The sequence below is a fragment of the Colias philodice genome, chromosome 9, assembly GCF_061535455.1.
Source record: "Colias philodice isolate Cphi_HAF_F1 chromosome 9, ilColPhil1 Martin Lab GWU primary, whole genome shotgun sequence".
In the NCBI taxonomy this organism is placed as follows: domain Eukaryota; kingdom Metazoa; phylum Arthropoda; class Insecta; order Lepidoptera; family Pieridae; genus Colias; species Colias philodice.
In genome coordinates, this window is record NC_143094.1 from 7,953,207 (window position 1) to 7,973,495 (window position 20,289).

The 20,289-nt window shown below is 31.7% G+C and overlaps 3 protein-coding genes across 4 annotated transcripts in view; 1 reads left to right on the forward strand and 2 right to left on the reverse strand.

Annotated features, from left to right (window-relative positions):
• Positions 1 to 1,088: 1,088 nt before the first annotated feature.
• On the reverse strand, positions 1,089 to 6,132 carry LOC149485962 (uncharacterized). Its single transcript, XM_089698669.1, has 3 exons — positions 5,603 to 6,132; positions 4,850 to 5,042; positions 1,089 to 1,762 (listed from the first exon to the last, which is right to left on the reverse strand). Exons 1-3 carry the CDS (start codon positions 5,970 to 5,972, stop codon positions 1,585 to 1,587), a joined length of 741 nt encoding a protein of 246 aa, XP_089554795.1. The 5' UTR covers positions 5,973 to 6,132; the 3' UTR covers positions 1,089 to 1,584.
• Positions 6,133 to 7,817: 1,685 nt separating this feature from the next.
• On the forward strand, positions 7,818 to 18,287 carry LOC149485963 (uncharacterized). 2 transcript variants are annotated; one of them, XM_089698569.1, is made up of 12 exons: positions 7,818 to 7,935; positions 8,847 to 9,085; positions 9,170 to 9,406; positions 10,127 to 10,377; positions 10,721 to 11,504; positions 11,586 to 11,755; positions 12,495 to 12,735; positions 12,846 to 13,023; positions 13,101 to 13,327; positions 13,780 to 16,740; positions 16,877 to 17,656; positions 17,785 to 18,287. In XM_089698569.1, the coding sequence occupies exons 1-12, from the start codon at positions 7,833 to 7,835 to the stop codon at positions 18,037 to 18,039; spliced, it is 6,426 nt and encodes a 2,141-aa protein (XP_089554695.1). In that variant the 5' UTR covers positions 7,818 to 7,832; the 3' UTR covers positions 18,040 to 18,287. The 2 variants fall into 2 exon arrangements, with proteins under 2 accessions (XP_089554695.1, XP_089554696.1); XM_089698570.1 differs by lacking the exon at positions 7,818 to 7,935 and adding an exon at positions 8,506 to 8,662.
• A 146-nt stretch (positions 18,288 to 18,433) lies between these two features.
• Positions 18,434 to 20,289, reverse strand: part of Ptr (patched domain-containing protein) — a 31,621-nt gene continuing 29,765 nt past the window's right edge. The window contains exon 11 of the mRNA XM_089698593.1: positions 18,434 to 20,255. Within this exon, the coding sequence (XP_089554719.1) occupies positions 19,167 to 20,255 (1,089 nt within the window). The 3' untranslated portion in view covers positions 18,434 to 19,166. The remainder of the gene's footprint in view (positions 20,256 to 20,289) is intronic.

Below are 20,289 nucleotides of genomic sequence, written 5' to 3' on the forward strand. Positions count from 1 at the left end.
GGCAATTGAAATACATTATCTGTGGTTTTTATCTTATGGTTGACTGTTTCTCAAATTAAAATGCAATCCATAATAGGAATTAGATAACTCTAGTATTTTATTAAAAACATTACCAACATCTATGATATCTCTATTTTTTAGCTGATTAAAGTCATCGATTAGAGCATTATATTCTGCTTCTTTTCAGATTTTTCAATCAATTCACCGAGAATTTTACTTATAAAATCTACATATAAAAATAAATAAAATTGGAGCGTCTGTCTGTAATTTTGTAATAACAGTTTTTTTACTAAATGCATGTATTATCTACAAGTACCTACATATATAAATTTTATAGCTAATGTAATAAGGAGTAACTTAGGCTACTTTTATAAATCCGCGTGGACGAAGTCGCAGGCACAGGTTGCTAATCATAAAACTAATTACATAGTAGTAACTAGTAAGGAAGTAGAAAAGCTAACTGGAGAGCTGTTAAATAATTTAAGAATTATTACGATATTGCAGTCAAGAGAGAGTTTGACTATAAAATTATAATGCAACTACCTACCGTACAATCCGCAAGGAACATTTTCATAGCTGTATTCAAATATCCCACGATAAATAATTTTAGGAACGTTCATGCTTGAGAAATACTATTTTCTATACGTAGATATTTGTAAATCGAATTCCAAAATGATATGCAGCCATTGAGATAATATTACTGCGTATGGAGGAGACACCACGAACAAAATCTGTGCGCCATTTTTTTGCTCTAACTAAGTTTTAAAAATTATTATCTAGTTAGGTACTTACCGATGAAAGTTATTCCTTTGCACTTTTCCGTATTATTTGTATTATTTGTGCAATATCGTAACACACACGAAGGCATATTTGATGCGTTTCACTTTAAAACCATTAAAAAAAACCGCTCAACATACGTCACATGACGTATGTTGAGTGGAACATAAGTGATGTAGGCGGTGTCGACTCCATATGTATATCTCAATGTATGCAGCGTTTTATTTAAAATGTTAACGATATTCTAGATTTAGATATTTATTTTTCAAAAGTGATATATTTTATAGTAGTTAACTAATGAAACACAGACGCTTAATACAATAACAATTTATTTATATTATGGTAATGGTTTTCTTCATTATACCTTTTGAATTTAAAGTAGGTAAACATTTAAAAAAGTTATAAGTATTTATTTATACAGCGGGTTCATCTTTGGCAGTTGCCTTAATCTAATTAAATAAATTTGTATGTAAATGTAATATTAAAATTATTCATATAAAATATTACATATACATATTATAGCGTATTACTTACAAGATAATATTATACACTTACAGAAAACCTTATAACAAAGGGTAAAAAGAATTAACATAGCGCAATTACCACGTAATTACATTAAAATATATTAAACACCTATGTCCTATACCTAGTGCATGTTTTAAACTGTTTAGGAATATATAGAACAAGACCAGTAGCGGTAACAATAAATATCCAATAACTCATAACTGGTCTTGAAAACATCTTCTTATCTAAATAAGTAAATAATAAAGTACTTATTTTATCGTTTGATCCCAGATGTGAACTTCTTTAGTGATTTCGTATAAGTCTGTCGAGAGAATTCCAGCTGCATGAATAGTCGATTTGTAAGTGTCCATACCTCGATAGATGGAAATTGGTCGGTGCTGCTTTGGGCATTGGATGCGCCCAATCTTCATAATCTTGTGGAAGGCTCTCGTACATATAGTGTTCATATGCATCTGCCATTCTGTTTAAAAAATAAATATAAATGTTAAGATATTTGTTTTTTAAATTACTTACTGCTTATGATATAGGTAGGTAGTAAAATATTAATTACAGAACTCTTTTTTATTTCTGAAATAAAATACGATCTTAAATTATTTACGTATCTACTTACTTACATAATAAATTAATAATTTACATAATTAACATGTAATTATATTCTATCTTCATCTGCATAGAAATAAATCTTATAATAAAAAGTTATTCCTTGTTAACTTTAAGAATTATTACAAGAATGTAAACAATTTACATATCAGAAAATAGATCATCCAATTGTGTAATGTAGGTGAAATATACAACATAGCTCGCAAGTTTCAAGCTTTATTTCTTGTTTCACCTACATACCTCATTGTAATTATAGCAGATACTTGTAATTGTTATGATCTCTCGACCATGTCAATGCATGATAGTACGAATTAGATAACCATCGAGCAACTTCCTTGCGACTTTGCTGTAAATCGCGAGCATTATGATCGTGTTATGAATGTAAGTACATGGCCATGTGACTTTCTAAACCTCCTCGAAAATTCTTACGTATTCGACATCTATGTGTAAATAGGTTTAGAGATACGTAGGTTCCAAAAATATTTTTTTTTAAATTAACGCTTTACTCCAAACACAACTCCAACACTTTTGTTTTTAATGATCTATGATTTCAATGAATTTGAATTTTACAAAATAATTTGGTACATAGGTAGGTTTCATTAGCGTTATTAGAATAATATATGAAATACATAATAGTTACACAGTAGCTATAGGTTTATTTATCAACCGGGGAACCTATAGTAATTAGTAGGAAGGTATAAGGTAGAGTTTCCTGACTCCCATTATTTTCACACACTACCAAGTACCAACACGCGAAAAAAGTTATTCTCTTGCTTATTTTTTAAATTAAGAAAGCAGCAGAAGGACTTACTATTTTTGTTCAAGTTCAAATCCGGCGTTATCGATGATATTGATTAAGGAAAAGATTAAAGACAATCAATAAGGTATGCGTGAGGTGTTATTGGTCATTCGAAATTCGGACCTAGCCTGAATATAATAATTTTATGAATATACAATTCAAAAACGAATATTTTTTAGAGTAGAGACATTACTTGTTCTATCATAAGTACCTACTTACGTCATTATTGATATGTATCATGTTCATCCAAGTAAATAATCTCACGACCTCAAAGTGAACCTTTATTACAAGAACTGATGCAATAGCCATTGCCTAGGTCAATGCTAGGAACAAGTTTCTCTGCATTAACAAGAAACTAGCTGAATTCTCACAGATGCAACTTTCATTTGTAGTAAACAAAAACTCACGTACGTTCACACGATGGATACAAGGCGTCATTAAATAGCAAATTCAACTGCATATAGTATAAGACCTATAACACAGCACGTTTTTGCCTTATAATGTTTTCCGCGGAACTTAAGTACCTAAGTACAGTTTTGTTGTGGGAATGGATTTGCTTATAATTTTGTTGAAATTAATTTGTAGAAATGCGTTTACAGATTAGTCTACATTTCATTCAAGGTATTAGTATAAATCATAGAACTACGAAAGGTAGTTAGGTAGGTACAATGTAAAAATGCTTGCGTGATTTGTTGCAACTGCATTATCTTTGCAAGCATTTTGTGACGCGTATCCAATTATGACTTATTTCATTAACAATAGAACTGTAAGGAAAATTCGCTTTCTGTTTGTAAAGTCGACGCCAATTACGAAGGCGTAAATTAATTATGATTTGCTCAGGTCTAGGTACTCATAAAAATGTTTCTGTTAATCTTCAAGACCATAATATGAGCTAAGCTATCTAGTTAATTAATGAACCAAAAACAAAATTAAAATGAAGTAGGTAGTTAGGTACCTACTTACTTACAATTTATTTGATGCGAAAAATGATTTATATAACGTCTATTTTCAAGGTCAATGTAAATATTTATAATGATATTATATTCGAATATACCTACTTATTTTAGAAGAATAAATATGAATTTTCTACAATCCATTTGTGAAATGCTACAGCCGACAGCGAGCATGATTATCTACCTACTTGGATCGCCCGGTGGACGATCTTCTCATCCTAACGACTATCATTTGTATTTCAATGCACATATCGCATTGAAACCTACACTCGACAAAATATTTGTATTATATTGTGATAACAACAAAAATTGTGGTGGGAACATAGGTGAGACTCTACTCAGTATGGTAAGTGTTTTTGTTCATGACCCTCAAGAAAATTAATAACTTATAGGACCCAATTAAGTAATTATAAACTACAGGAATATATTCCTTCAAAATTTTATAACTTTTTGATTTTTATATTTAAATATCTGCTACATACTTACGTAAATCAGTCGTGAATTGGATTTCAGGTGCATGGCTGCTAAACAGTGGTTCTTTATTAATTGTTTCTCAAGCGACGACAAAAAAATTAGAAAACTGAGTTACTTTTACTGGCTAATTATTTAGCTGTCCCGGCAAACTTTGTTCTGCCTCAGGGTACGTTCAGATGACAAGCGTTCAACGCGCGTTGAACGCTTATCATCTGAACGTACCCTAAACACTTAGGTTATGAAAAATATGTTAGCCGATTTTCAGAACTACCCGATTCTCAGAATTTTATAGGAATATACTTAACAAAGAAGAAGATAATATTTACTGATGTAGTTATACATATTATATTTTAGGATATTGAAGTGATCATAAATGGGTTTTCATGTAGACTTTCCATTGATAGGTACGCATAATAATTATGCGTACCTATATGCGTAAAACTAAATATTATGTAGTGCAATTATTATAATTATTATAATAATTGCACTACATATTTAGTTTCATAATAGCATCATAATAAAATTTAAGACCACTTTCTAATGCCTTAAGATGATGAAATATATCGATTTCATTTTTAACGTGATCAATTATTATTGTAGGTACACATTATTTAAATATAGTAGTAACATGCAACCATGTGTAGCAGCATAGTGCATACTCTATAAGATCTTACGAATGGGTACTTTAAATATGTATGTCGTAAATATACGCCTTGCTTACCTGGATTGTCTTCTATTCTTGTTATAGCTATTTACTGGTACATAATCTGGATGATGCGTAATGGAAACTCGAGGTCTCTGGAGAGGCACGTATCCGGGCGGAGGTATTGGCATGGGACCATAAATACTCTCATATATCATGGGATGAGGGGCGTACATAGGTTCACCCATGTACATAGACCGCCTTCTCTCACCTGCAACGTTATTTCTTTTTACAGTTTAAACTTATAGGTACGCACCTGTGAAAGCACTGAACACGCGTATTGTTTATGTACCATAGTTGGTACATAAACAATGCTGAACGTCCTGTCACCACCCGTCCTGACTTAACATTTTGATTAAAAATAGCAGATTTTATTAAAAAATGATAAATTTGAAAAAATTTAGGTGGAATCTGCAACATAGACAGCTCTGCTATTATAGCTAATATTATAGCAACGTAGGTATGTTTTAAGTAGGTACTTATTAGCTAATCAAATAAAAAATATTTTTTTAAAGACAGCTATTCAAATTATTTAAGCAAACATTACTGAACGAATATTTTATTTGGGGTACCTACATACGATATTTACATTGTCTTATAATAGATAAGAATAATTGTTTTTTGAACATTCTAGGACGCAGTTATTATTAATGTATGAGGTAATTACATTTTATTTAGGCTTGCTTTCAATATAGGTACTTATCTATATAAAAACATACATATAATTAAATTATGCATAGCTACAAAGAGATTTTTTTTTCATAAACTTACCCACGGGTCTATGAGCATAAATCGGTAAGTCATGATGGTCGGGAATCATAGATCTGGATGTCTTTCGATTATAGATTGAATGGTCGGGAGTTATTACTTCTTCTGGTATAATCCTTTTAGGTGGTGGTAACTTTTCCTCTGACGAATCATAATTTTTTGTTGGTACATAGTAAAAACTAGCACTAACTGGCTCCCCAGCTATGGAATTGAATTGATCCTGACTAGAATCTATCGATTCTTCGTTCATTCTTGAAAAAGCATCGTTATCCCAGGGATCAAGATACATTCTGTTATTGGGCGCGGAACGCTCGTCTTCTTCACTGTCGAAATCCACTGCGGTCCAATATGGACTACTGGTGTGTCCAGGCATATTAATTAATCACTTACACAATCATATACTTGCTAAATTACCCTTGAGAACACAACTGAATGTTCTATCACCATTCACGACCTAACCACACATGGTCTTGAGAGTTTGTTTGTCTTCGCTCTTTATTATTCTGAACACGATGCGCACGGACCTCGACAGCTACGATCCGTTTGTAATAATGTACTCTATGGCTACGATACGATTCAATTTGCCTCGGATTTGTTATGTTACAATCGCGTGCACACACTACGGCACTTACTTTTAAAATAAGCAAGCAACGTGTGCTTGGTTCTCACTCCTCAAGTGCATGCTCATTGCACACTAATGCTATACAATCGTTTGAATTTGTAATAGTATAACTACTCATTATGTTGCATTACAATTTTCATTTTCACTTTAGGCGGTGGGTGGATAATCAAGAAATGCTTCCATTATATTATGTTTTTGGCACTATTTGTGATCGTGTTAATTATTACCCTTGATAGGTATTAAAATTAGTTCAATTTAGGTTCTCCTATCAAAGAGTACCTAATGAAACAGGTATTTGTTAAATATCTACTGATAAGGTGGTATCATGGGTGGCTTAGCAACATGAGTCGCCAGAATAAGAAGAAGGACGGGGGTTCGAATCTCTCCAGTCTCCAATTATTATTTGTGAGCTCAAATTTATTCGTGTATTTATAAATTTCATTTAATGCTATATAAAAACCCACAGTACTCAAATAAGAACATATTTTTAATATTAAGGTAAATTATCAAATTACATTATCCCAAGACCCAAACCCAATTATATCTAGAAGAACTCAGAAGGCACAATCTGTTTTTTTATCATCACAAAAAAAAATAATTTGGAAAATCCAAAAGTGCACGCCTCATAATTTTTTTTTAATAAATATTTATTAATTATTATTTTTGTTTATTTAATAACAATTAAACCACATCGAATCAGACCCTGAAATGAAAGGGTTCTATTCCTGAGCATACTCAAGCGTAAGAGAAAAAAAAAGACTCGATTAGTAAAGTATTTCGGTCGCTATCGTGTTAACAAGAAAAAGGATCCGCACATACAGACACACGGACGTCCAAGACAGAACTTTTTTTAAAACTGTTTTTTAACTAGTTTAAATAACAAAAATGACATCAAAAATATCATGAACGTTAAAAATAGTGTTTTTTCTTAATATGTGTGTGTATGTATTATCTTACAAGTGCAATGTATGATACATAAAGACATTTTAAGTTTGAAAAATCAGATGTTTTGCGCGAAGTGACAGTAGTACCCACCTCAACACTTCGCTTATGAGGCGTGCAAAAAACAATCGGGTAGGGTAGGTAGGTACCTACTAGGCTACTAGCAAAGTAGTAAGCACACATAGAATTTTCAAACAAATACTTACATTACACATCCTTTATACTAGACTAGATATGACTAAGTAATAAACAGTCTTTTGTGGGACACCTGCTTATGTATAAAAGCGTAAGGTCACATCATGAAGTCTTAAAGCCGCTGAACATAATAAAAGATGAAATTTGGTAGGTAGTTTGTTTGGTACCTAGTGGTAGACGCGCGCATCAGATCAGCAATTTTTTCAATAGAGCTGTATCAAAAATGTGTCTAGTCTGTTACTGTAACAGTTTGTATGAATGTCATTCATTTTTTTGTGTTACAATCACAGATTTGGTTACAATCTTGAAATTTAACACCGAGGTAAAAATAGTCAGTCCCAAGGACGGATTTCAATTATTTATTTTACAATTTTATCTACTTTTGGGGTTCCGAACCTCAAAAAGAAAGTAAGTCTGTCCTTTTTTTCAGGAACGCGTAGACTTGGCGTGGTTTCAAGCTGAAATTATTGTTGAATGAATGAATGTCCCTTGAAGTCTATGGGCGTTAAAGGGTTTCCGCAAGTACATACCTATAAGGAAATTATGAATATTAAAGGTTTTATACCTCAGTTTTCAGGTAAAAATTATGGTATTACTTTTTTTACATAATAAACACACAGTCTCATACACCTACATAGCTGTTTTTACTAAATATATAAATTAATGCATGCACATGAGAAAATTAAAACTTAGGGGCTGTCAAGAGACACCCGGATGCAATGGAACGAAGTTTTAAGTTAGAGAGAGACCGACAGAGAAGCACGTGCACGCCGCGCCGCACGGCTTAAAACCTTCATAAAACTATAGAAAAAAGTGTCGTTACAACTTTTCATCTTAATTTTTTCAGTTTAGCCCCCTTTCGCAACACGCACTATGGAACTTCCTTCCAAAAACACTATATGTGTAGACATTTTGTTATTTTAGTCTATGATGCTTTTAGAACCTATTATTAAAATGTGTTCGGTTTTTGTTTAATGTTTAATAATTAGATTAATTTTAAATTCTGGAAACGTTCTAAAATATTATGTGCCTAAAGCAAGGCCTTAAAGTGAGGCCTATGCCTATATAGTCTATTGTCTAATAATGACACATGTCAAATACATATGACAATTGACAAATTCGCGCCAGAAATATCTACAAAATCAACAAAATGTCACTTTTTGTTATTCTGATTTCTCAATGTTACACGTTATTTTAAAAGAATTTCGTCTTATTTAGTGACTCGAAAAGACAACGATAATCTTAAATGTTCTTTCAAATACAAACCGAATACATATTAAAGTGTTTGTGTTAGATTTAAATTGGTAAGATTGCTTTTCATACGGTTGGTATATATGCGATAGACGCCAATGTCGTGGTAGTTTCTTTTTTCAATCATGTATTTATACAATTTCTCTAAGTTATGTTGTATTCAATAATTGTCTTCTTTGAAATAAAAGTATATATTGAAAATTTGTATACTTACATAGTATTAATTATTGATTTCAGCCATGCCAGAAGAACAGTGTTCAGTCGATCTTGAGAGTATATTGGATAATTTAGATGATTTCACATTCAATACTACACATTACAATGAAATTCAAAAAGTTTTACAAACAGATAAGCCAATAAAATGTTCAGACGCCGAAAAATTGGTTTCAATATGTCTTCAAGATATAAATGAAGATAATAAAAAATATGGTATTAACAGTTTAAATATATTATCATTTCTTCTAAATAAAATTAAGGTAATGTTCCACTTATTCAATAAAATAGCTTATTCACAGTATTATGTAGCAGTTGAATGTAAACAATGATATTTCTTATTACAGAAAGAAAAATTATCAACTACTGTAAATTTTGTTCCATCAGCACAAGGAATTCTGAGCACCCTCAAAACAGTTTCATTTCTACAAAACATAGAGTCATTCAGATTACTATGCTTTGAAATTTTAATGATATATCCAGATGAAACATTGATATCATTAGCTGTCCAATATCCTAATGAAATTTATGAAATAGTTGAAATATACTGTAATTGTCGAGCACCAACTGAAGTTATTTTACAGGTAAGTTTATCTTTTACATATTATGTATAATATGAAGTTTTTTTATGATAATTCTGGACACCATTAAATTTATTACGTATATTAACTTGCATTGTTGCTTACATGCTTCAGTGTTGCAAACTGTAAGGTATATGAATCCTAGTAAAAAATTCTGTTATTTTGATGAGGCTTCGTTCGGGGCACATCCCGTCAAATAAGTTTAAATTTCTGTTAAAGCTAAGTACATCTCCTAATTGCCAAGAATGTGATGTCATTGATGATGTTACACATATTTTGACGGAATGTGTTCGGAATGAGGCCTTACGATCTCAATTAATGTACAATATTAATATAGATAGTGATTTAAATCTGGGATGGTGTAACAGCATCTTGGCTTTTCCTCTTTCTCGAGAAGCAAAGATGCTGATAAAACTATATTTGGGTGGTAGTAGTTAATTTTTATTATGTATGCTAATATCGTGTTATTTGCTTTTACGGGGGTGACATTGTCAACTGTTGACAAAACCCCTTTTAAATAAAGTAAGAATAAGAAAAAAAAAAATGAATCCTAGTATGAATGAAGTACTAATATTATGAATGCAAAAGTTTGTGAGGATGGATGTGTATGTTTGTTACTCTTTCACGCGAATACTACTGAACTGATTTCAGGCGGAAACCTAGTTATGTTTAATTTAAATACTTATTTCGCATGTTTGAAAAAACTAATTTGTTTGTTTACAGCCAACATTTTTTATTTTACGACTATTGCAAATTATGCCACACAGTGTAAAAGTGGAGTTTGTCAAAAATGGAATTACCACTTGGTTTTCAAGCCTTATTCCAACAATTTTTAATTCATCAACAATATACATTAATATTGTGCAAAATTCATTGCTATGTTTGGAGCTATTGACAGAGAATCTTCTCCATTTTGATTATGTTGATAATTCAAAATGGCTTGTCATACTGGAATGTATATATGATCCAAATAAGTAAGTTGTGATTTTGTAATTAATGTCACTTAAAACAAATATCAAAGAAAATACAGGTTTAAATCCCGCCTCGTGATCAAATTTTTTTTGTATTTAAAAATTATTGCAAAGAAAAAGTTTTATGCACTATTTAGTAAACTTGTTAATCAAACAGTTTTTAGAAACTAAAATGTAAACAATGCTGTGTCATATTTGTTAATGACCACTACAATATTTATCTCTGTTCCAAATTTCATTCAGTACCCAATGCTGGAATGCTAATTTACATTCTTTTACAAATTTCCACATTAATTAGAAATTATTTCATTTCTAACCTACAGAATAACACATGTTTGAATTGCAGATATCCGTTGGTAATGAAACGCCTGCTTGAAGATGGGTCTGATCACTGGCATAGACTATGGATGGTATGTGTAAAGCTGCTGAAAAGTCAAATCACAAAAAACATAAATTCAGTTGCTTGTCCCATCAACTCCATGTTACCAGTGGTTGAAATGGCATTTAAAATGGATGTTAAAAACAGATGTCGCGCTTTTAAGTGCTGGAATGTCTTAATTGACAATTTTTCCACAGAGACTAATGAAGTATACATGAATAAAAGAGTGAAATTGCTCTTAATACCACTCATGTCTAATAACGCTAAAGTCGAAGAAACTGCACTCGCAAAGTTTGACACATGGTGGCATTTCATAGTCAAGTTTCACACGAAAATGACAAAGTTTTCTGATACAGTTTTACTGCCGTTTATACAATTTTGTTTTGGAAAACCAGTTGTATCAAATAAACCTGCAATCATTCCTGGATTATTCACTGAAGAAACAAAGAAGTTGAGTCTTCAATGTTTTGCGAATATATTTGCACATTACAACTGCACAGGTTGTGTGGATACGCCAAAATTGGAAAGTAAATTAGTAACAACCACACACTTGGTAACAAATTGGAAGCATTGGATAAATGCTCTCAGTGTGGTGATTAAAATTGGATCTGATAGTGGTGATAAGATATTAATAAAGCAAGTAAAGTGTGCTTGGAAGTCATTTGTTGCTACAGTTGGTGAACTGCCCGAGAATAATATCAGGAGAGATCTTTTTATTGAGCTTCTCGCCATGATACAGAAATCTTTACAGGTAGAACAATTTCTTTGGAAGTGAATGAATATGAATTTATTTTTAATTTGCATTTTTAATATATTTATATATTTCTTTTAGGATTGCCAAGCAGAGACCTCGGAAATTGTAATAAATGTTTTATTACCAGCCTTATTTGAAGAAGATGAAAATATCAAACCACTTCTGAAAATAAAATCAGAGCATGAAGCTACAATTTTAAAAATCTTTTCAATATTAACTGATCAATCGAACAACAACTTTTATTCAAGGTATGAAATACTTATATTAGATAATAAATTTGGATATTTTCATTGAGGTATTACTATAGAGAGGCCACCACGATCAAAATCTGTGTAACAAGCGCGGCGGCGGCGCCGGCCGGCTAGTAAGTAGACACTTTGTAGATATTCTGCTTTTTATTACTTATAAATTAAAACCAATCAATGTAACAAATAAATATTGTTTATTTTATTTAAAAAAATTGAATAAAATTATCAATTAAAATCAATCAATGTAACAAAAAAAAATGGCTTGAGACGATTGACTCTAACTCGTGTTAGAAATAGTTTAGTAGAGATGCCCTCTCTAGTATGTAGTACATGGTAACTCAATGGATATTTTAATTATTACTATGTATAATCTTAGATGATATTGATATATAACTTGAGGAAATACATAATTACTTTGGCTAATAATATGACAAAATATTATTAATAAAAATTTCAATGTTCTTTTTCGGCTGTTTCATAGCATTCCAGAACAAGCAAGGTTATTAAATAGTAGGTTTAATGCAGTATATAATTTACTAGCTTTCCGCCCGCGGCTTCGCCCGCTTTGTCTAAAACCTAATAAATTATATACTAAAACCTTCCTCTTAAATCACTCTATCTATTAAAAAAACCGCATCAAAATCCGTTGCATAGTTTTATAAATTTAAGCATACATAGGGACAGAGAAAGCGACTTTGTTTTATACTATGTAGTGAAGTTGTATTGCTTTAATTTTCAGGTGTAATGTTGAAGAAACATTTACAAGCATAAGGTCATGTACAGATTATTTGATTCAAGCATCACATAAGACATCTACATTTATATTGGAAAGCATTATCAAAGATTTGCCAACTACAGAAAGTAGTCTTATTTTGTGGACAGCTATAGTGGAGTCCACACTGAAGTTTGAATTCACTAGTTGTCCTAGAGTTTTAATTAACATGGTTTTATGGCCTTTAAAGATGAATTTACATTCAAATGTAAGTTTTGGTTATTATTTTTATATACTTAAGTACATGATTTTCATTTTATCAAAATAATATATTATATTTGATATTTTTAGTAGTTAATTAACTTATTTATGTTTTAGGTAAATAAATATATCTTAACATGGCAAGCAATATATGACTTTGTTAGTACCAATGTAACATCTCCACATGTAAATGATGTTATTATACTATTTTATACTTCAAATAAAGGTACTTATACAATATTTAGCTTGACTGCTATTTTGACCATTGTAGGAGAAATCCTAGTAAAAGATAAAGGTTTGTATTTATCACTTCATAATGTTTAAATAAATCGTAAATTAATATATATTTAACTAATACATTCAATCTTTCAGATATGAAATTCGAGAAAAAGACTGAGATTATACTCAAGCATTTACATAAGCAAGTTGATAATTATAAACATATCCAGCCAGTTTATATGCAGTTGCTACAACATATTGCTGTGATATTAAATAGATTAACAGAGTCTACAAGTGTCGCTTGCGCTAAACATTTGTTATTAATTATCAACAAAATTCTAAAAGTAACACCAAATATAATAAATGAAGATGCAAATGAGGTAAAGAACTATTTTATGATTTTTTGAATTTATGAATAAATTGGTTGACAATTAAAGTAATGATAATAAATATCAAAGGATATAAAACAATTAGTAAAGCCCTGTGACCCTTGTGAAGTTGTGAGTGTACACGACACTCCTATTTCAAAAGATGTAAACAAGCATTCAGTTAACTGATATTATACACTGAATACAAATGGCTACCTATCATTCAAAATCAATATTTGGGAGTCATAAATCAAACTCAAAAGTAAAAATATGAAAACACACAGGCAGACTATTACTTGGTCTTTTTAACTTGAATTTATTCCTGCTTTCCTAGTAGAGTTATGGGAGCACTGACATTATTTATATACCATATTTTTCTATTTATTTTTCTTTTTGATGCGATTTTTTTTTCTTTAATTTAAATGAATATTAACACTTTTTTTAAGTATTCCTGATATTTTCAGAAAAAGGACATGTTTGCCTGTATAGAAAAGGTATTAACAAGTATTGGTTTAATTTTAAAAAAGGATGCCTATTCCAAACTTAATATGCTTATTCTTGAAGGGATTAAGGAAAGTGCTCCTATATTAGTTAAACATATAGACAATAATGTGGATATTATTTCTATTTTAAATATGTATGAAAATAAAGATGCTGATATTAAGCAACTTGTCGAAAAGTTAACTGTTAAAGAAAACAAATCAGAGGAAAATAAAATAGTCAATCATTCATTTACAACTCCTAGTAATAAACAAACTACAAAGAAAACAACGAAAAAAGAAGTTAGTATTGTAAATACAGTTGTAGAAAATGGTGAAGAATTTGTTGTCGTCAAATCCAACTGGAAGTTCAATCCGAAAAAGTTAACTGATAATCAAAAGGAGAAGTTTCAACGAAAACGAGAAGACATTCCTGCATTATACCAAGATTTGTCGCAGTCTCAAGATGAATTTAAACTAAGTGCTTGGAAAACTGAATCAAATGATGCCAATTCATCTAGCAAGTCTACCAGTGTGTCGGCTTGTGAGGATGTAACTACAGTCCTCAGGAATATTCCTAACCAAGAAATTATGCCTAAAATAATGGAAAATATTTCAAAATGTGATGGTAATAATCCTATCACTGACGAAAAAAATAACATTGAGAATATAATTAAAAACCCAAAAGATTCCACACCAAGTACTTTACAACCTGCAACAACCAAAGATACAAAATCACCTCGAATGGCTTTAAAAGATCGAGTATTTCGTAATGTTAGAAATTTAATTGAAAAGTCGAACTTAAATGATGAAAATGGAGTTACAGCCAGCATAAGTGAGAATGGATCGAAGACGCCTATGGGAGCCAAAATAATAGCCAATGCTAATATTATTAATTCTGCACCTTCCCAACTCAACGGTTCAAGACCAGCACGTACTAAGAGACCACCTAAGAAATTTGATGATTCTGAAATCTTTTCTATAAAGAGAAGGCGTCCCTCCCTGGTTCAAGATGGTGAGGAATCGGATCAAGTAATTTCTAGTGATGAAACAAATAAAGTCAATAATGATAAACCTATAATTAACGAAGCACTGCCAGTGGATGAGGTGGAAAAAAAAGACATAACATCGAAATCGGATTGTGAAGACATTGCTAAAGTACAAACAATTAAGGAACCATCGGTTATTGGACCGACAATAGAAAAAGCTGATGATCCCAAAATGCTAATAAATAATAATTTATTAAGTTCTAATGACCATAATGTAAAAGAGACAATAGACTCGGAAGCAAGCATGCCAAAACTTAATGAGATTAGCACGCCTTTAAAACCAAAAGCTACTGATACGAAAAATGAAGTGAGTACACCCAAATCGTCAACTAGAAAACCTTCGTCGAAAAAATCCCGAATTGAAAAAGAGTTAGCAATAGATATGGTAGAGGGACATCCGTTTTTAAATGCAAAGCCTGAGAAACGGTTAACTAGAAAAGTATTGTCTAACTCTCCATCAACTAGAAAGAAAATTAACAATAAAACTAAAACGAGTGAATTGAAGATTTTATCAAAAGAGGACAGTCAAAGTAAGGAAGATAGAACAGATATCTCAATTGATGAAACCCAATCTCAAAATATAGACATAACAGCATCTCAAGATATAATTGAAAGTTCTCAAGATTCTTCGGTTACAACTATTTCAGTTAGATCAACAAAAAATAGTTCAAGAAAAGTTCCTATAGTGGCACTGGAAAAAATTAATAATGTTGATAAAATTGTTGCTAAAAAGCAAGACGGTATAGATAATTCTTCCGAATCGGATAAACTCGACAAATTAGAGAAGGAAAATGACTTGGCAAATAGCATTGACAAAGATGACACTGTTTTACCTCAAAATAAAACTGCTGAGGAACAAAGTAATATTATTGATTTAACAGAAAATATGGACACTGAACCCATTGAAATTATTGATGATGAAATTCATGAAATATCTGACAAGCAAATAGTTGAAATTAAGAATGATGACTTAAGTATGGAAGTTGATTCACAGGGTATAGCTACTGCTGATACCCAACCACTTGACCCTAATTTTACCTTAGATAATGATGAAACAGCAGTAAAAGAAAAACCTATAGCATGTAACGACAAAGCTGATGATAGCAATGTATTGATAACAAATGACATTAAGAATGATATTTCAATTAACACAGTTACTAATGATGATGCTACAAATGCTTCAATAACGACGTCAAATGAGACTACTAAGACAATAACTGATTTAACTGTTTGTAAATCAACCCAAGAGGAGGCAGCTTCTTCGCCATTTAAAGATGAAGAACAGAGGAAGAAAGATTTTCTTAATAATACTTTAGAAATATCTCCAATAAAAATATTAAGCCCTGTCAGAGACGAGAGAACGCCATCTCCAGAAACCAGCAATGATTATGTCGTTATAAAGCTTGCTTCACCTGTACAATGTAATGGGGAACCAATAGAAAAGTGTAATTCACCAGAAATATTTACTGAAGATAAAGTGTCTCCCGACAAGAGAGATATGTCGCCTCCCAGAGAAGAAATAACAGCAACTAGTACAAGTCCCAGTTCTTTATCATTGAAGAAAAATAGACCTCAAGTACGTGCGGGCGGAAGGGGAGCTCAAATGTTAGGACTTTGTGTTCCAGATAGTTTACAAAAAATTAATGCTTCTGAGAAAATGGCAGAGAGTGATGAAGTAAAAAAGTCTACTCCTATTAATACTTCAGCTAGAAGAAATTTAAGAATATTATACAATACTACCGAAAATAACGAAGCCACAGATGACAATGAGGATGGTGATCTTTTTCTTAAATTTAAGCGAGATCTTCCTACTACTGACTGCAGCCCTTCTGGGCCTATATTAAAACGTAAATTAGCTGACATTGCCGATGAAGCTACTCCATCTCCTGCTAGTAAGGTAAATATTTGTAAGTTGTGATAATAATAATATCTAACAATTCCCTTATTATTTGATATTTATAAATAACACGTGAATAACATTGGCTGTTAAAGCTTAAAATCACATATTTATATTATTACTTCATTATTTTCAGCGAAAACGCGTAAGTTTTCATGATCCGCCTGTATCAACTACGGTTTGTGTTAAGAAATATATTGAACCATGCGGGAGTAGGTCACCTAGTTCAGCGGGTAAACGACAAGAAAAACAATTACGGTTCCAAAATCAAACTCCTAAATCACAGAGGAGACTTGACAAAGCCTTAACTAAAACTATAGAAAGTTTCGTTGGTGAGAATTGTAGTGAAGATACACAAATGAGCACATTAGAACCAACACCGGTAATTGAAATTGTTAAAACAAGTGATCTTAATGATACGGACCCAATATGTCCTGATTTAGTGAACTGCACAGACTCTATTAAAAACATTGCGACTGAATTATCATCACCTGCAATGAGAGCATTGCTAGTCAAACAACTTGCAGGTAAAATCGAAACTATTGGTGACCTCGCTAAGATGACGGAACTTGAAGTGAACAGACTGTCTATAAAGTCACCTAAAATACAAACTGTAAAGGAAGTACTAAGTACATACTTGCCAAGAAAAGAGGCTAATAGTATACCAAGTATTGAGATTACTGATGAAGAAGCTGTAGCTACCGATGCAAATACCGAAGACGACTTTAAAACTCCTAATTCAGAAAATATAGATTTAGCAGAAAAAATAAGTGATGATGTTGAAATACAAACAGATATTTTGGATGTGTCATCCAATAGTACACAAACTGATATAATGGAGCAATTCGACAGTTCTGTACAGACAGATATGGGAACCTTGATTTATGAACAAGACATCCCAATGCACATAAATGAAGTGAGTATTTTGACTTTCTAAGCCTAATATGACGATTATTGACAAGGGTTTATTTGCTTTGAATATTTTGTAAGTTTCATGTGTTTTTTTATTATGTTATTTAATAGGTACCACATTTACTTTTCCAGAAACCTGATATTTTGGAAAAATTGGACGATAAAGTGTTCGAAACACTCACTGACACTCTTGTAGAAAGATTACCACTAAGTAAATCCAGCCAGATCATCGATAAAATAGTTGAAAGACAATGTGAAACAGATACTAACTTATCTGAAGACAAACGGTTTTCCTTTTTGCAACAATATTTATGTGATAAATTTGAAAGTAGAGATTTGATGCTGTTTTGTAGCGGTCTGTTAAAGAAAGTGTATGATAAATCTTGACATAGTTGTGTTCAGTATAATTTACAAAATGTAAAATTATTTTATGATGTTGATTAATCTCAAGAAGGCCAAGGGAATCCACTATTATTTTTAAGGTAAACTTTCATTCAAAATAATTTCTGTTTTGTATTACTGTGTTATGAATTACATTATGTAATCTGTCTGAAACTAAATTATTGAGTTAATTTTCTTTGAAATAAAACAAATTTATAAAACTAAGATTATTTAATACAAAACAAATCAAATATTTACAGTATTCAGTCATGAGCTGTGGTAATACCACTAAATATCATACATGCAAATGTATATAAATCAAAAATATTTTGTAACCAACAAAATGCAAGGCAAAGTATTGCCCGTAAATAATTAAGCCCATTCTTTTTTTATTTTAAATAATATAAAGATACATACAATAAAATGGGTACCTTAGAAATCGAAATTTGAAGAAAGGTACATGGCATCCTAATGTATCACACTATTTACAGCAGTATAAGATACAGTTAAAGCTTTATAAAATATTAGACTTAATTATTTTAAATAATCATATGTACACATTACTAGGTAACAACACACCCACCCAGTTTTAATTGTAAATATCACACTATTCATCATTAATTGCTTAGATCTTAACCATGTCAAAACTTTATGCATGTTCATAATTTTCTTTATGTTAAGTTCGACTGATTTATGTTTTGTATTCTTTTAGGTTATGTAGATAAGATAGATTGTAGGAACTCATTACTTAAATAAATTAATACAGAAAATACAAATTGTTTCATTGAGAGCATTGCAGCTTATTATTTAAAAATTGAGCAATACCATGTTTAAATTCAAGTATTTTTTTAATTGCGCTTCCTACATATTACGTATTATACCAATATTTTCCATCACCTCACAAGTGAAATATTTGATAATATTTCCGCACTAATTTTTTTAACTAACACTTAATCACTCTTCTATAGCTAGATTTAATAATTAATGACACCACTTCAAAGTCTTTTATATAGTTGAAAATTAACTAATTGTTTATATTCTCATACAAAAATAATACTTTGGTCCACAAGTTGAGCACATGAAATAAATGTTCTTGAACTTTTATATTTCATGGAGAGGTCGTAGGGTTAATGTCAAGGAAAGCGCATTTCTGCGACGTAATCCATATGTTCAAGGTTTTGGTGCGAGTTGGAACGTTTTGGAGCTCTGGGCCTGTGTAAATTATGATGAGAATGAGTCCGAGTCACTCTGTACGGTTCGTCCCGCCTTGGACTCGTATCACTTGATTTACGCGGTTTTCCGAAATCATCCTCTTTATATGGGATTCTTCTGTGATTATCAAAGGCCCTGCGGTTGGCTTCATATCGTTGCCTTTGCCAAGTGCGGTCGTTATCCTGTCCGTAGATGTCTAGTTCTCCAGATGGCTGAAATTGACTTGTGCTTTGTCCATAATTGAATCGTTTCCAGCCATCTTCATATCTCTTCCTTTTGCTTTCCTCATCTCCGATTTGACGCCGTTGGGATTGATTGGAACTACTTTCGCTTGTGTCTTCACCCGATGTTCCAATGCCGAGGTCTTTATCTTCACCGTAGATTTTGTAAATACCGTTTGGACTTCCGTTTTTTCCATTGTAGATTTTATCATTAAGCATAAGTTGTGGATGAGGTAAGCAATATGGATTTGGGTAACATTTTTCAATCTTAGTCAACTTTATATCGTCATCATGTTTCGTGCAAGATCCAGGTCCAAAAAGTGACAATAGCACCGGTAAAAGGAATAGACCATGCATTGCACCGAAAAATATTACCATGAAAACCATTTTAAAGAACACGGAGAATATGTAACTGTCAGCCAATAATAACGCAACCACTCCCAAGATCGTACTGAAGGAACCTTGAACAATGGGCAAACCCAAAGAGTATAAACATTCACTGACTCTGTCTTTAGGGCGTTTGGCTTTGGATGACATGTAAGCATAGCAAATATGAGCGGTGAAATCGACTGAAAATCCTATACACATGATAAGGTTGATCATTGATATCGAGTCGAGATTGATATCCCAGAGTGCCATGTACCCGACTACTCCAATTTCAATGGAGATTATACTGAAGGCGACCCATAAGGAGCACAATATATTGGGTATAAAAATAAAAGATGTTATCATCATCATTAGGGCACCGTAGCAAAGGTTTTGGATTGAGGTCGGTCGTACAAGCTCGAACTGAAACAAAAAACATTCTCAGTAAAAAAATCTG

Excerpts from the sequence above, each read along its gene's own strand:
- LOC149485962 (XM_089698669.1), bottom strand. The coding sequence starts at position 5,972 with ATGCCTGGACACACCAGTAGTCCATATTGGACCGCAGTGGATTTCGAC. Across the intron at positions 5,043-5,602 it reads TTATGCTCATAGACCCGTGG|GTGAGAGAAGGCGGTCTATG; the intron begins GTAAGTTTATGA and ends ATAACGTTGCAG. Across the intron at positions 1,763-4,849 it reads AAGAATAGAAGACAATCCAG|AATGGCAGATGCATATGAAC; the intron begins GTAAGCAAGGCG and ends TTTTTTAAACAG.
- LOC149485963 (XM_089698569.1), top strand. The coding sequence starts at position 7,833 with ATGAATGAATGTCCCTTGAAGTCTATGGGCGTTAAAGGGTTTCCGCAA. Across the intron at positions 11,505-11,585 it reads TGATACAGAAATCTTTACAG|GATTGCCAAGCAGAGACCTC; the intron begins GTAGAACAATTT and ends TATTTCTTTTAG. Across the intron at positions 12,736-12,845 it reads AGATGAATTTACATTCAAAT|GTAAATAAATATATCTTAAC; the intron begins GTAAGTTTTGGT and ends TTTATGTTTTAG.